This window comes from Monopterus albus, unplaced genomic scaffold (assembly GCF_001952655.1).
Source record: "Monopterus albus unplaced genomic scaffold, M_albus_1.0 scaffold127.1, whole genome shotgun sequence".
Taxonomy (NCBI): domain Eukaryota; kingdom Metazoa; phylum Chordata; class Actinopteri; order Synbranchiformes; family Synbranchidae; genus Monopterus; species Monopterus albus.
Window position 1 is genome coordinate 2668497 of NW_018128007.1, and position 16833 is coordinate 2685329.

Here is a 16833-nt window from a genome sequence, read left to right on the forward strand (position 1 = left end):
AACTGTTACTGGAAATACGATTAAACGGAGCAACATAGCTGGATACTTTTGTTCAAAAGAGTGCAGTAGGGTTGCATTGTGATGTGAATTAATTCCATGCCGAATAAATAGTTAGAATTATTCATCTATATTTATTTATTGTGATATGTTCGCAGAAAGAGCCATGCAATATTCAGCACATTGCGCCTGTCACAGACAGAGCGCTGTTAGTAACAACCAACCACTAACTCTCATACTAGCACGTACAATACGTTTGACCTATTGAATTACATCTCTCTGGGAGGTGAAGAATGGTGGCGGCAATGTTGTTGAGTTTGCGCTACTCCTCTGCTTTCATGCCATTGGGTTAGGCAGCTAGCACGGGAGCTAAGCTAGCGTCGCGCTAGGCCTCGAGCAGAACAGTGGGAGAGCAACTGGGATCAAACACTGCTTATTCGGAAGGAGAAAAGTAACTCTTTATGAATCTGCATGAAAAGAGTTAAAATCCCAGAAATATGGTGGTTCTCAAAATTCGAGACCAGGTGAGTCACCTTTGTGTCAAAATATGATCCAAGTTTAAGCTCATGTTAACTGTCCAGCGTTAGCTAGCGTTAGCTAACCTACCCTGATTTCAACATTCGCCAGCGCAATGTAATCCGTGTCTCCAGCTATTTTCTAAAACGGAAGCATTCCCTAAAGCATTTCGCGTGAAGGTTGATCGTACAGAGCCATCTGTGAACTCAAACCTAACTACAGTACTGTTTGGGCAAATCACATATAACTAGAGTCATGTTTTTGGCTATAATAAGGCATGACTTTTACACCGAGACACATGCTCAGGCGGTTGTTGAGTTGTAACTAGCTAACGATGCTGTGTTTATATCCAGCAATTAGCTAAAGCCTGTGCGAAATGCTATTAGCTACTCAGATGGGGAGTGACTAGACAGCATATTGAGACAAATAAATACGAAACTTGACTTGCGTAGTCGCTTCCAAGATAGTCTGTGATTTACTTATGTCTTCTAAATGTAATGTAGCATGAGATGATTACCCTAACAACCGATCTGTTGGTGTGAGTTTAACGTTACTTAGACCTAGACATTTTTGGCATACTATGTATGTTAGCTACCTCCTCTATTTTAGGTTTTGTGATACCTGTAAAATTGCATAACTCAAACATCGTGAACACATAAATAAGGACGTACTTTGTATGTAACTCTTCACCAAACTAAAGTTCAGTTTCATATGAATGCCACCAGTTTGTTAGGGAAGTGGGGATCTGTCAGAAGAATTGTGACCTGTTCATCTTAGTGATTGTCTTGATGTTATTTATTTATTTTTTTTAATAAGCGCGGTTATAATTGTGTTATAGGTAATATATATCCTTTGTCACAAGCCTTTGATGTTTTCCTCTTAAACTGTTACCTGTTTAGGAAGTAACTGATATTTATTTCTACTTTATGAATGGTAGCTCGGTTATAGTTACATGCACATAAACTGCTGTGAAATGGTCATAATATATTTATGAGGTGTGTAAACAGGTGACAGGACCAAGATGTGTCCTCAAACTATATTAAACACTTGCCACCGTTTTGTGAAAACAAGAATAGCTTTGTGTTATCATTCATGGACTGTGTTGTGCACATGCTTGCTATTCTTGTAACATATGTATATGCATGTGTCTTTCACTGTGTGTGTGCTCGAACGATGATCGTGTGCCTGGGCTTCTGTGAGCCAGTGGAGTTGCCAAAGAGCTGTCTCTATGGTGATGGTATTAACAAGGCTGGCTTGTGCGAGGAGAGAAGGTGCATAGTCGTGCAGTTAGAGAAGCATATAAAATCTCCTACACCGGTCATGCAGGACTGGAGAACGGAAAACAACGAAATGCAGATTTGACTGTGCGGGATACTCAGAACTTGTCAAAATGAAACAGCGCAAGAAGCACAAGCTTTTTGTTCTGAATTTATTCCTAACAACCCCTATTGCACCCTGCCGATAGACTACCAGGCAAAACATTTGTACACACTATCCAACTGAATTCAGTGGCAGAGTGTGTAAAAACATTTGACTTGTAGTGTTTCCATGGGCATTATAATAACTGAATGAGTGGATTGTCTTAAGTTTATAAAAATGAACTAAGCTTAACCCTTCCTCAATGGTGATCTTTATCTTGTTTATTCTAAATACCTACTGAACATCATTCCAACATCTGAGATGCATCACATGGCTTAAATATGTGTGAGGTTTATCTAGTCCTGCTGGTTTCAACATACATCAGAGGAGATAAACCTACCCATGTTGTCATATATACCTGGATCGGCTGTTGAAACTGCAGGATTATTTTCCACCACAAAGTGTTAACAATATAGTTTTATTTTTTAAAGAAACAGTAGGGCTTACAGTGTTTGGGATTGTTTAATCCTAATGCAACAGAGAGATGAATATATATAGTACAATGAATTTATGTCAGCTGAAAGCGAAAGTGTTTGGCATCACTCTCGACTGCCACAAAGCCTAGAGTGCCATGTGAATGGCTCTGAATAACAGTGTGGTTATGAGCCATTGATACATATTGGGAAGCAGTTCAGAATCACAAGTCGGAACCAAACGTAGTTCATTCTGTTTGTTATCATTTGTAAAGTGTGTGGCTTAAACTGTGCCCTATAAACTAGATGGCTTTTGTACTTGAAGGTCTGTCATCGACATGGCTGCACATTAGATGATCAGCTAGCTGGGCAGCCTGGTGGAATAAATGAGGGATGAGGTCAAATGTGCTCTGCCTGCTTCATCATTTTGACCGTACGCAGAAAGAAATCCAGCTGATGGAAATGACTGCACGCAGAGGAGCGGACTGTTCAAATTAAAGATCAACTTCTTCAGTGTTTTCCAGCAAAGATGCGCTGAAGGCAGATAAACAGGTTTTCATTCCAGCCAAACATTATAGTATGTGATTGTAAAACCTGCTGACTCTTGGTATTTTATGCAACAGTAATGTCTTGCTTCTTCATCTTACATTTTGTTTTGGACACACATGGGTGCACGTTGCTCATTCAAAGGTTATGATTACTCACATGTGTCAGAAGTGCTAGATAATGTCTCACCTGACACACAACATTTCAATATTACCAAATTTCACAGCTTCAGCTTGTGGAAACAACTTCTCAGACAGATTGTGTTAGTTAGTTAGTTAGTTTGCTTTTTAAACTTGACTAAAATCAGGAAAGAGTTAAGTTTTTATGGAAGCCAGGAATGTTCCATCTGGGCGTTTGATGGGCAAGCAGTTGCAGCATCTGGAAGGGATCCCCTACCCTCACTGTTCTCCCCATCCATGCCAGCCTCCTCCCAACAGGCTGTGGAAAACAGCCTGATCAAAAACTGCTGATGTTATGTGGACCAGCACACCAGTGTTGAGCTGGCCAACGTGAAGGTCCATTAGCTCTTTCTCGCAGCTTCATTACAATGTGTGACTGTTGAGGGGCATTTGGTGAATCCCACTTCCACTAACTGCGTCCATGTTTTCCTGCCCTGCAACTTTTTTCTTACATCTGAGTCCCACCCTCGTAAGATGCAAGGAGAGAGGAATCAAGGGAACACGTTTTAACTGACATGAGATGTCATTTGTATCCTTCATGTGAATCATTATTTATATGCACACAATATTTTGCTTAAATATAGCATAGCCTAAGTTGTGTAATTACATAGTATCACTTTCTCTTAGGAAGGTTCAGGCTACTTTGTATGAAGCAAAGGCAGCAGCACAATTCTTAAGAGTCCGACATCAAGAAGATCTCAGCAGCGTTCTCCTTTACATCAGTTTTGCTTTGGAAACCTTGTTTGTTTTTTTTTGCCATCTGTCAAGAGGAAGTGTGAAGATGGAGATCACATCCGTGATTCGGAGCACATGGCTGGACTTGTGTTTGTTTAAAGGTTGTGATGTTTGTCTGTGGCATGTTGTGGATCTGGTTCTCTGGCCTGTCAACAGACTGTAAGCACTGAATGGAGTTAGAAAGTGGCTGCTCGGCATTTGTCAGTGTCACTCCTGACGGGCTTTCTCCATCATTCGCTGCTTTGTGGGGTCATCATTTTTGCTGAAATTCATCAAGAATACTGAGGGACTTTTAGCTGCCCAAACATGATTGCATAATTTCTGAGCAAATGATTCGTGTGTGTATTGTGATACTTGATGGTGAGGACCCTGACATCCCTGTAAGGTCTGAGGTCTCCCAGGTCTGAACTTAATTTTTCTCGCATGTTGACCTGGAATTCTGGCATTTCAAGTGTGACACTGTCTCTTTTCTTTTACAGCCTGCTTTGCTGAAAGCTATTTTCAATGTGGATCCCGATGAAGTTCGCTCCCTCATATTCAAAAAAGAGGATGTGAATGCACAGGTAATCCATACACACCCTCACTAATTCTGCATCCTCGTATCATTGTTATTTTAAAAATGCTCAAGCTATACTGAATTTAAACCCCTTGATGTGTAATTGTCCTTGAAAGACCTCGTACAGCTTTCAGTGAATAGTCTTTGAATACAAAATGGCACATATTTGGTTTTTACAGTTCCCTTTGGCTCTGCTTATTTAATTTCATTCCTCAGCAGTACAGCTTTGGTGGGGGTGTTTGTTTCAAAATAAGGCTGGTTTGCACTTGGATGTTTTTCATCTGAAAGCTCTTCAAATTACTGAAAGTGTGCTTAATCCCTGTTTTCTGTCATAAAATAGCAACGTGTGGGTTTTAAAGTCACTATACATTAGGACCTAATTTACCTGTATAAGGCAGAGAAAGAATATAAGGTTAACATGTAAGTGCAGGCTGTTTTGTTTCTTTTTAATAACAGTAGTATCTATCTGCTCACTTCTTACAGGACAACGAGAAGCGAACGCCATTGCATGCCGCTGCCTATCTCGGAGACGCAGAAATTATAGAGTTGCTGATTCTTTCAGGTATGTTTTTAAAAAGAGGATAGAAAAAAGATACTTGTTTTTTTTTTTCCTTTTCAGTTGTGAATAAACAGAATCGATGTAATTGGTGTCACAATTTTAGCATGTTTAAATGTTAGGCATTTAACATGTATTAACACAGAGGTGCTGGTGTCCTGGTTTTTATTTCAGAGTTCTGAAGGGCGTGGTGAATGATCACCAGTGTTAACCTGTCACATTTGAAATATGCCGTTGTGCTCTCACTCAGAATATTTTTATGCTTATGTGGCCAGATGCTGCATCTGCATTCAATATTGTAAAATAGTTCTACATGCACTCTTTGCTTTGCTCCCTGCTCTTTTCTTAGGCTTGAGCCATTTTGTTGAAATGTTACACTAGATGTTATGGAACTGTATGACCTTAAACAGTGTAACAGCCTGTACCCACTGATTTGTAGGTGCCAGAGTAAATGCCAAAGATAACAAGTGGCTCACTCCTCTGCACCGGGCTGTGGCCTCCTGCAGTGAGGTTTGGGAACCCTTCTCTGATTTTTATTTTTTCCTTGTATAATGTGTACTATTTTTTTGTTAAACACTATTGAACTTCATGTGATGACTTGCAGGAGGCTGTCCAAGTTTTGCTGAAACACTCTGCAGATGTTAACGCCCGAGACAAAAACTGGCAGACCCCACTTCACATAGCCGCAGCTAACAAGGCCGTCCGCTGCGCCGAAGCCCTCGTCCCCCTGCTCAGCAATGTAAATGTGTCAGATAGAGCAGGCCGAACTGCGCTGCACCATGCAGCGTTCAGCGGGCATCTGGAGGTAATACTGAGTCTTAAGGCCATTGCTTGATTCATCTGTGAGCTGCACTCACAGAGCTGCTATAATGTCTTTAGTATTGATTGAGTTGTACCTTAATGGATAAAAATGGCAGAAGATTTGAATTACAATTACCTTAAGAAACCGAACATGTACTAACTAAAAGGGCTGGTGCTGACTGTGTGGCTATACAGTTTGTCCTGCTTAAGACTCGAACCACTCCAGTACTGCTCATATTGACTGTTCTCAAGAGAGTAGTACCATACGCACCAAGAGGTGAAACATTCATACTGGATGTTTACAGTGCCGTAGGGCTGACGTATTTTTGTAGGCCAACCTGAAGTTTGCATCACCCTGGTTTCCTCGATTAAACAGCCAATGGGATTTTTCCGTAGGCTTTTGGATTACTGCAGAAAATAAGCTCTGTGACAAACAGCAGTTTATGACACTTACATGTTCTGTTCAGCAAGATAATCTTCACAAATCATCACTACTTTTATGATTTTTGAAATCTGAATACGATTGCCAGAAGTAAAAAGCTATTGTTAGGCTATAAAGGAACTGTACCATGTCCCGTGACTTCAATGTCACCACCACAACCTCCAGCTTGTAATTTGGTTTGGCCCGTGTACCTCTTACAGGGTACTGTGAAGGTTTGCAGCAAAGTTGCTGGCTCATCCTTAAATGGCCTTCATAACCTGTATACAGTCAGGTCTCTGAAGAAAGCCCGATCAGTCTTGGCTGATCTGAGCCGTCCCCTGTGGTGTGAATTTATGTTGTTATCATCAGGGCACAGACACAAACTGCTACAATGCTGAACAAACAGGTTCAGAAGATCATTTGTTCCTGCTGCTTCTTAATGACACTTTGAAATGATAGTCTGTGTCTGGTATTGTTGTTTTTATTTGTCTTGTCTGTTTATCACTATTTATCCTCCAAGGATAACAGAGATGAGCTCTACAAAATTCTCTCATGTGACCTCATCTAGCTAGTGATCATGGCTGTGTCAGTTAGTTAGAATAGCTTGCAAGTGCACGAGTTTAAGCATAATGAAGCTGTAGAGGTTCAGTCATGACGTTTAATGTCCCTGACCTCTGTAATCTCATTTAGCTACTTGTTAGCAACTCCCTTGGTAACGACACGTAAAAGTATTAGAAATCACGAGGGGGTAATTTACTGATATACTTTGTTGAGGAACAAAAAATGAAAATGTTTTGGCCTTGTGTTAACGACAGACCTTATTTCAGGTGCCTAACCAAAGACCCATTCAGTAAACCCATAGACTTCAGAGCAAGGGAACTGGAAGTGCAAAAGTACAAACTGAGTTCTGGGTTTTAGGACTCACTACTGCCGCTCTGTTTCCCCAGCTCTTAGTAAGAGGAAGTGTTTCTGTTTGACTCATAAATGTGTAAACACAATGACCTTCTACCCTTTGCAGTTGAACAATGGCTGCATTTTTTTGCCCATTTAGGAAATGCGAGATGAAACAACTGACATAACCATATAGCTCGACTGACGACCTGCTGTTAGCGACTATGCCAACCACAGTTTAATTGTCATACCCCCAGCTTATCTTCAGATCATCTTTTGTTTAGCATTGGTTATTTCTCTGTGTTCATCTTTGTCAAGGTTATTTTACCAGCAGATTAATAATGTTGCCATATGCTTTGGCCTAGTCTTTCACGTTTTCCAGTCCGTTTTCAACAGAGCTTGGTGTCCTAGACTAGTGTATATAGTATATTTATCTGGGAGTCAGTTGCACAAATCCAAACATCAGGGCAAAGCGGTGAAGTTATAGTAGCTTGTTTTTTCAGATAATCTTTTCTTCCACATGGCTGCAGACTGACACTGAGGGTTATGCACAGGCAGCATTTGCCCGCTCATGTACTTGCTTGCAAATAATATACTGTAATCATACACTTGCATGCAAAGCGGTTGTCATACAGGTGGAAAATGCTTATACCAATCGAGTGCATAAAAGATGTTCAGAGAACCTTTTAGTTTTGTTGCAGTATTGCAGTAAAGCAGATACTGAGGTGGGGACTCACAGTTGTAACCTCTGATTATCTTAATGATATAACCTGTTGCATATACTTCAACAACGATACACTGTGGGAATTGACTGTTTCATGCTTAATGTCTTGTTTTGCTGGCTGTATTCAGTGTATACAACAGGTCAAACTATTTCACAGCCCATATGTGTTAGTTATTTACATAAAACAGAATTACAGGCTCATGGAGGATCAGACTAAAATAAAAGCAGTGGTATGCAAATATGTGGTGTAGACCAGAGGGTCAGTCCCTTAGTCCTAGTATCAAAGCACAGAGCACCATGTACACACAGTAGTTATACAAGCTGCTGTCAGGTTACCACTTCGCCAGCTTTCCTGATTGCTCTTTGTTTCCTCTGTTGCTGTTGTTAGATGGTCAGGCTCCTGCTCTCCAGAGGAGCAAACATTAATGCCTTTGACAAGAAGGACCGCCGTGCAATCCACTGGGCAGCCTACATGGGTAATGAATCAGCAGCGTGGATTCTTACATCTCATGATTAATTTCATACGCAACTTTAGGATTTCCTCTCAGTTTGTGGTGAATAAAAGATCCAAAGCCTTAAAATGAAAATTAACACGTCTCATCTTAAAATTGAAATACATAAATAAAAATACATATTTTAATTAGTCTTAGGCCTTTTAGAAGAACAGGTTGTGCATAAGTTTTTGCACAGAAGAAATGTGACAGTTACATATTGGGGTATGATTTTATTCAGCAAATTATACATGTACAATTTGTTTCAATACATTTGTATTAGAAATCTGGACTTTATTATGTTGATGATTGGATTGTAAAGATCCATTCTGTACAATAATATGACCAATGAGATATATGATGTTCTGGGAGCATGTAATTCAATCATTGTCTTTTGTCTTCAGGACACATAGAAGTGGTGAAGCTGCTGGCATCTCATGGAGCTGAGGTGGCCTGCAAAGATAAGAAATCTTACACCCCCCTTCATGCGGCAGCCTCCAGTGGAATGATCAGTGTTGTCAAATACCTTCTGGACTTGGGGGTGGATGTAAGTTCCACCCACAAGCATTCTGTCATTACACTGTATAGACTGGTAGATTTTATAATCTGATCAGGAGAGTTATGTTTTGGATAACAATTCAACCTATGTCTATATTGGGTGCTGGAAGGATAACATATCCTGTATTAGTACCAGTTTGTCTCGATGGAAACAGTCATGTCAATACTTACTATTTACTGTCCTGTCTAGATGTTTGAGCCCAATGCATATGGCAACACCCCCCTCCACGTGGCCTGCTACAACGGGCAGGACGTAGTGGTGAATGAGTTGATAGAGTGCGGCACTAACGTCAACCAGGTGAACGAGAAGGGGTTCGCACCTCTCCATTTTACAGCCGCCTCACGCCACGGGGCGCTCTGTCTGGAGCTCCTAGTGTGCAATGGGGCTGACGTCAACATCAGGGTGAGTAAAAACCGTGATGTTTCCTCTTGCCATTTTTAACATAGGTTAATTGGAAAAACATTGCACATTGTGATCATTGGGAAAGATGTTACCTGGTAACTGAATATTTGTGGTTAAGAAAAAGTGTTTAAACAGTTGCGTGTTGCTTGTGTGTAAATCCAAGCGTTTATTTTTTCAGCAGTTGATAGCAGAAATGCAGTCTTTTCACTCAGCTATTCTAAATGACCTATGCTGTGATGCCACCATGTTTTTGTTTCACTCCAGAGTAAAGATGGTAAGACTCCTCTCCACATGACAGCCATCCATGGGAGGTTTTCCAGGTCTCAAGCAATCATTGAGAATGGTGAGCTCATCTAAAACTTCAGCTTCATTGACTTTACAAGAACAAGTAATGGCTCTGTTTGCAATTTCCTGGTTTTCTGCGTAAAATGGCCATGAAATGTGATCTAATCTTCACCAAAGTCACAAATATATCAACAAACATCAAACATATTTCTAAGCTGATAAAACACAGTCATGATCTTTCATGTCTTTCTTGAACACACCCATTAAACCTACAAAGTTATGGTGGAAAACGTACTAGCAACGGTGTTTTAGTAACTGGTTGAACCACCTTTGGCAGCAATAACCTCAAGCAAGCGCTTCCTGTAGTTGTGGATTAGACCTGCACAACATTCAGGAAGAATTTTGGACCGTTCTTCCTCAGTGAACTGCTTCAGCTCAGCCATATTCTTAGGATGTCTGGTGTGAACGGCTCTCTTGAAGTCATTTCACAGCATGTCTACTGGGTTGAGGTCTGGGCTCTGACGTGGCCACTCCAAAAGGTGGATTTTGTGTCTCTGAAGCTATTCTGTAGTCGATTACTTTGATGTTTAAGGTCATTGTCCTGCTGCATCACCCAGCTTGTTCTGAGTTTCACCTTGCAGACAGCCCCCCTGACATTATCCTGTAGGATCCTTTGACAAACCTGGGAACTGATTTTCCCCTCCACAATGGCAAGTGGTCCAGGTCCAGAGGCAGCAAAGCAGCCCCAAATCATGATGCTCCCTCCACCGTACTTCACTGTTGGGATGATGTTTTCATGTTGATACACAGTTCTCTTTTTAGTGCTGTGTGTTCTTCCTAAACATGAAAGATCCTGCCTGTTTGTGTTTTATCAGCTTACAAATATTGTGTTTGTTAATATTTTTGACAATAGTAAAGATCAGATCACATTTCATGGCCACTTTATGCTAAAGTGAAAAGCACAGGAAATTGCAACCAGTGCCATTACTTTTTCTTGTGAATGTATTTCTCATGCTGGACTGTAAAACCAGAGCTGCTTCTCACTGTAACACTGACTAAGGGCTTGGTTCATTTTTGTTTTCTGAAGGTGCTGAGATTGACTGTGAAGATAAGAATGGAAACACACCACTGCACATTGCAGCTCGATACGGACACGAGCTCCTCATCAACACCCTCATCACCAACAGAGCTGACACGGCTAAGTGAGTGAGCCTGTTCGCCACTTTTCAGCAGCTATTGCGGCTTTATACATTGTGGAAGTGCTCCATGGTTAAATCCTTCCAAAGACGATGTGTAATGCCTGTTATGTAACTGATGGAGATGACTGTGTCATTTTCTAATTTTATACCAGAATTTTAGCACCTGTAATATTGTATGACTCAACACGATTGTGGCTTTTTCAGACGAGGGGTTCACGGTATGTTTCCATTGCATCTGGCTGCTCTCAGCGGATTCTCTGACTGCTGCCGAAAGCTCCTGTCTTCAGGTCAGCAACTTTATTTGTGTTGTGTGCTTGGCCACAGTAGTACAAACTCATCTGCTCAAAGTACAAAATGATCTTGTATTTGAATGATTTTGTTATTAAATTCCACATTCTTGCTTTTTCTCAGTGATATGAAAAGAATACAGTAAAACCTGATGTACGTTACACAGTGTATGCTTGAGCTTGTTTATAATCCTTTACTCTGATGCAGGCTTTGATATTGATACTCCTGATGACTTTGGAAGGACCTGTTTACATGCTGCAGCTGCTGGAGGGTGAGTATGGGACAGCTGAGCAATATATTTAATAATTGTAAGTGTTAAGTTGTAGTTTATGAATGACACCAATGAGAATATCGTGTATTTATCACTTTGCCATCTTATAAATCTCGCTGTGCCCTCAGAAACCTGGAATGCCTCAATCTTCTCCTCAACACTGGGGCAGACTTTAATAGGAAGGATAGCTTTGGCAGGTTTGTAGCATTTGATGGTGAATTTGGCTCAAGTTTATGCAATGTTAGCTCCACTCATTTTTAAACAGCGACTTAGCCTTGTTTGCTTTTCTAGGACCCCGCTACACTATGCTGCAGCCAACTGTAACTACCAGTGCCTGTTTGCTCTGGTGGGCTCTGGGGCCAGTGTCAATGACCTGGACGAACGTGGCTGCACCCCTCTCCACTACGCCGCTGCCTCTGACACAGATGGAAAGTCAGTAATGCTATGAAAAACCTGTCTTGTAGAAGATGCAGTTACTGTGTGGGAGGCAGGCTGCATTTGAGGGATAAAAGCTTATCGGTTATGCTGAGTAACATGTCAGGACATAAAAATGTTGTTTCCTTGACTACAGCCTCTTTACTGTGTCTGCAGGTGCCTGGAATATTTACTGCGGAATGATGCAAATCCAGGGATACGGGACAATCAGGGCTACAACGCTGTGCACTACGCCTCGGCGTATGGACATCGCCTCTGTCTGGAGCTGGTGAGAGCCTGACTCCAGTGTACATGCCACATAAATCAGCATATTTGTGTAATGCCATATTGCAGTGATGTTTAATGCATTGTTGTTCATCCCACTCTGTTTTTCAGATCGCAGGTGAAACACCTTTAGATGTGGTGAGTAGAATTTGTACTTTTCTTTTTGTATCTTGGAGTTTTTCATGTATGAAGCAAAGTCATAAGTCTTGTAGACCTGTAGCACTGAGCTTCACGGTGCAGTGATTCTTCTTGCTTATAGCTTTTAACTTGTGTGTACCCCCCCCCACCCCCACCCCCAAAAAAAGCTAATGGAAACCTCAGGGACAGACATCCTGAACGACTCGGATGTCAGAGCCCCCGTCAGCCCCCTGCATCTAGCTGTGAGTAGTGTGTGTTATCCTTACAATAGCATTATCTTCAGTCTAAATGCTTCTTTATGTTACCTTCTTCATGATACATAAATATTTTCAGGCATACCATGGTCACCACCAAGCTATGGAGGTTCTAGTGCAGTCCCTGCTGGACCTTGATGTGAGAAACGGCCAAGGACGCACACCCCTAGACCTGGCTGCCTTTAAAGGCCATGTGGAGTGTGTGGATGTCCTAATCAATCAGGGAGCCTCCATCCTGGTCAAAGACTTCACCTTGAAGCGAACCCCGATCCACGCTGCCGGTACGGACGCAGAGTTGGTGGCTCATGAATTTGTCTACCTGAAATGTCAGGCCCTAATGCTAATGGAGTAATCAATCTCTCCCCACAGCCACCAACGGTCATTCAGAATGTTTGCGTTTGCTAATTGGAAATGCTGATCTTCAAAGTGCAGTAGACATTCAAGATGGGAATGGACAGTAAGTTAAAATTAGTGATTTTTCTTTCACTTATATTCTAAATTAATCGCTGACATTATTATTTATCTCTTAGAACCCCTCTGATGCTGTCGGTCCTGAGCGGGCACACAGATTGTGTATATTCTTTGTTAAATAAAGGAGCCAGCGTAGAAGCCAAAGACAAGTGGGGCAGGACAGCCCTGCATAGAGGAGTAAGGACATTATTGCTTGTTGTATTTGTCTGTCTGAGATGTTGCCAGGCATGCTGTGAATAAACATATGGATTTTACTTCTGCCTAGTGGCAACTAGTCTCCTCTGTCAGATGTAAACCAATCCAAACTTTCTTCAATACACTGGTCTGTTCTTATCAGATCTAATGAAATGCATGCATTAAATCTACTGTTTCTGTTTGTTTGTTTTCTGTCCTTAGGCAGTTACTGGCCATGAGGAATGTGTGGAGGCCTTGCTTCAGCACAGCGCCAGCTTCCTGATGCAAGACTGTAAAGGGCGCACACCTGTCCACCTGGCAGCAGCATGTGGACACATTGGGGTACTGGGAGGCCTGCTCCATGCTACCCAGTCAGTGGAAACACTCCCTGCCTTAACAGACAACCAAGGCTACACCCCACTGCACTGGGCCTGCTACAATGGTACAGAGATGATGCTTTGAAGACTTCTTAAAAAGCAGAAAAGCGGTCAGGAGTGTTAAGGAGATGTAAAGCTGATGTTTAGCAAGTGTAGATTTAAGACAGACGTGCACATTTTCTCATGTTTCCTATTTGTTTATTTGTTCTTTATGCAGTTTCTTTTAGTTTAAATTGTTACACATAGAGACTTGATAAGGAATGTTTTAAGAGCGATCTTATGAGCACCTTGAGATGTAGGCTGACATAGTTAATGCTTTCTTTTCTGCAGGGCACGATACATGTGTGGAGGTTTTGCTGGAACAAGAGGTTTTTCACAAGGCTGAAGGCAATACTTTCAGCCCCCTCCACTGTGCTGTGTAAGATCCTCTGCTGTCCTCTGTTTCAGTCAGCATGTGTGAGGACACACTTTTAAAAGATGAAATAACTGTGCTCTTTCTGTTTAGAATCCGTGACAATGAAGGTGCTGCTGAGATGCTGATAGACACTCTGGGCCCTGGCATTGTCAATGCCAAAGACAGTAAAAATAGGTACTAATTAAAGATGTGCAACAGAAATTGGAGCCTGGAAAGTTTTGTGATACACCTGATACTGGGAAACTTGTCTAGTGCATTAACAGTTCATATCGTGAATAGGGTTGCCTGACTTTATAAAAACGAGCCTTTTCCTGATGTTATTTGTGCAGGACGCCCCTGCATGCAGCCGCCTTCACTGACCACGTGGAGTGTCTCCAGCTGCTGCTGAGCCATAACGCTCAGGTCAACTGTGTCGACACCGCAGGGAAGACCCCACTCATGATGGCTGCTGAGAATGGCCAGACTAACGCTGTCGGTACGAGCACTTCTCTGCTGTAGCTAGCTGACTGGGGGGGGTGCCATGGGAGGACGTAGCAGTCAGTTCTGTGGTTTTGAATTCACCTCAGCTTGTTTTTCCTGCGTTCCCACTCTTAGAGCTACTGGTGAGCAGTGCGAAAGCTGACCTCACTCTGCAGGATGCTCTGAAGAACACCGCACTTCATCTGGCCTGCAGTAAGGTGTGTACTACCCTACAGTCACACTCGTCTTACACTCTCCAGCAGCAAACAGCATGTTTCTGCAAGTTTGCAAGAATTCCCTTCACATTTACAGTGTAAGTTGTTGCAAGTGTTTTTTTCAGTGTTCATTGTCCTGTGCCTGTTTTCTACAGGGACATGAAACCAGTGCCTTGTTGATATTGGAGAAGATCACAGACAGAAACCTCATAAACGCCACTAACACCGCCTTACAGACGTATGCATCACTTGTATTACATTAGTGTGTCTTGCTGCATGTGAACGGTGGTAGTCTGTGTTTGTTTGACTGTGGGGGATTTCAGTTATTGATAGAGATACATAAACTTTAAAATGTTGACTTGCCCATTACCACACCCATGTTTTTTTGTGCTTTTAAGGCCTCTACACGTGGCAGCAAGAAACGGTCTGACTGTAGTGGTGCAGGAACTGCTTGCAAAGGGAGCCAGTGTGCTCGCAGTCGATGAAAACGGTAAATTCACTGTAACATTTTTCTTTTACTACAGAGAACCGAAGTCATGTCATCACATCCAGTCAGCCTCTGTTCCACTAGCTTCAGTGACTCTGTGCAACCTGTTGTTTAATTGGTCAACCACTGTAGCACTTACTACTGACAACTGAAACGTTTGTGGTTTTAACAGGGTTAATTAATGATTTATTTTTTTTTTAGCATCTGAAAAACTACAGTTCCCATGATGATTTGCAGCACAACATACACATATTATACACCACTGTTATTCACTAGCCTCTTCTGGACTTCGGCAGTCCGTGATATTAGTCTCACCTCTTGACTTTTTAAATTCTAAAAAATATAAGATGTGTAACATATACGGCCATATCTTGACTCAGGACTTCATCTCAATTCTCCTGCCAGTCGACTGGCATCAGCTGGCGACGTTTCAACCTCGAAATGGTGTTCATTAAATCCCAGTAAAAAGAGGAATATTGCTTTAATGCCAATAGTAGGTCATTTTAAAGAAACATATCATTAATGCGTCCACAAATGTAGTGAACCTCAGCAGCATACTACTAAAAACGACTGACAGCTGAATTTTTAGTTTCTAGCCAGATCGTAAATCTCAGTGAGATTTTGAATGGTGTTTTCTTTGTCCGGGAAGTTCTGGTTTCACTTTGGCTGTTTATATTCCATCACTTTTTTTTATATATTTAGAGCTTAAAGTGGGGAGTGACACTAAAATATGCATCCTCACGGACGTGGTTGTAACCAGTCAGAAATGATTGGTTACAAATAGCCGTCGTGCTGCTTTTAATTTCTAGTTTTAAATAATTCCACACTTCAAACCTTTCAGCTGATTGTTAAAACCTAGGCCTTGTGTTGTGAATAATGTCCATTACTGATCTGGACAAAACGCATCAAGGGGAAAAAATAGGATCAGAATGTAATCATAGCTCCCACTGGCTTTAAGAGGATGTGTTGTAGATTGTGCTTTTATGTTAGATATATCTACATACATGCCGTTAATAATTTGTCACGGGATAATGTGTTTTAGCTGGCTTTAAATAGGTAATCAGTTTATTTATCTTTCCCAAGCCAAAATACCAAACACTCCAGCATTTCAAAAATGAGATTTGGCAGCTTCTCTTTGTTTGCTGTGATAGTGAACTTTGGACTGCTGGACAAATGAGACAACTGAATTAGACATTATGAGCTGTAGGAAACAGCAACAGACATTTTCTCTGTTTACTAACAGCTTATAGGCCAAACAGTTCATCAGTAAATCAAGAAAATAATCAGATTGATACTGAAAATAAATAGTAGTTACAACCCTTTGACCAGGCACATTGCTTGTTCTGTTAACTATGTAATTATTGCTGTATCATTTAGATTTCCAGAATATGCAACACTGGTGCACTGTCATTGTTTCAGGTTACACACCTGCCTTGGCTTGTGCCCCCAACAAAGATGTGGCAGACTGCCTAGCTCTCATCCTGGCCACCATGATGCCTGTGTCCCCCTGCACATCGGTACCCACGCTTCCTTTCAGTGCCATTAACCACTACACCACCAGCCCCTCCAAGAGCGTCACCTTCGACAGCCTGCCCATGCTGCGCAGCGAGCACAGCTCCTACTGCAGCTTCAACAACATCAGCCATCATGACGGCTTCTTCAAGGACGAGGAGCTCAACGACTCGGATTCCGAGACGTACTGAGGGACAGGAGGAAGCGATAAATGCATAAACACACGCACACTGTCTTAAAAATCACCCATCGCCAGCTTGGGAAGGCAGAAGAAGTGATAAGCTGCCACAGGAGCCTTAAGAGTCCCCGCCCCCACCAGAGAGCAAGAGAGGGAGGAGGTGCAACAGGTTGGCCCGCACTCATCGTGACCTCGTCCAGCACCA

At 41.9% G+C, this 16833-nt stretch overlaps 1 protein-coding gene across 1 annotated transcript; it reads left to right on the forward strand.

The window, feature by feature from the left end:
• Positions 1 to 247: 247 nt before the first annotated feature.
• ankrd28b (ankyrin repeat domain 28b) lies at positions 248 to 16827 on the forward strand. The gene is made up of 28 exons (XM_020612746.1): positions 248 to 521; positions 4285 to 4368; positions 4845 to 4923; positions 5357 to 5427; positions 5522 to 5722; positions 8143 to 8230; positions 8650 to 8792; positions 8994 to 9206; positions 9471 to 9549; positions 10579 to 10693; positions 10895 to 10977; positions 11186 to 11249; positions 11378 to 11446; positions 11541 to 11681; positions 11841 to 11952; positions 12060 to 12086; positions 12254 to 12328; positions 12420 to 12621; positions 12710 to 12797; positions 12871 to 12988; positions 13208 to 13427; positions 13693 to 13780; positions 13868 to 13951; positions 14107 to 14252; positions 14372 to 14454; positions 14607 to 14689; positions 14850 to 14941; positions 16358 to 16827. Exons 1-28 carry the CDS (start codon positions 495 to 497, stop codon positions 16639 to 16641), a joined length of 3159 nt encoding a protein of 1052 aa, XP_020468402.1. The 5' UTR covers positions 248 to 494; the 3' UTR covers positions 16642 to 16827.
• The last annotated feature ends 6 nt before the right edge of the window (positions 16828 to 16833 follow it).

Excerpts from the sequence above, each read along its gene's own strand:
- ankrd28b (XM_020612746.1), top strand. The coding sequence starts at position 495 with ATGGTGGTTCTCAAAATTCGAGACCAG. Across the intron at positions 10,978-11,185 it reads CCGAAAGCTCCTGTCTTCAG|GCTTTGATATTGATACTCCT; the intron begins GTCAGCAACTTT and ends ACTCTGATGCAG. Across the intron at positions 11,953-12,059 it reads ATCGCCTCTGTCTGGAGCTG|ATCGCAGGTGAAACACCTTT; the intron begins GTGAGAGCCTGA and ends TCTGTTTTTCAG.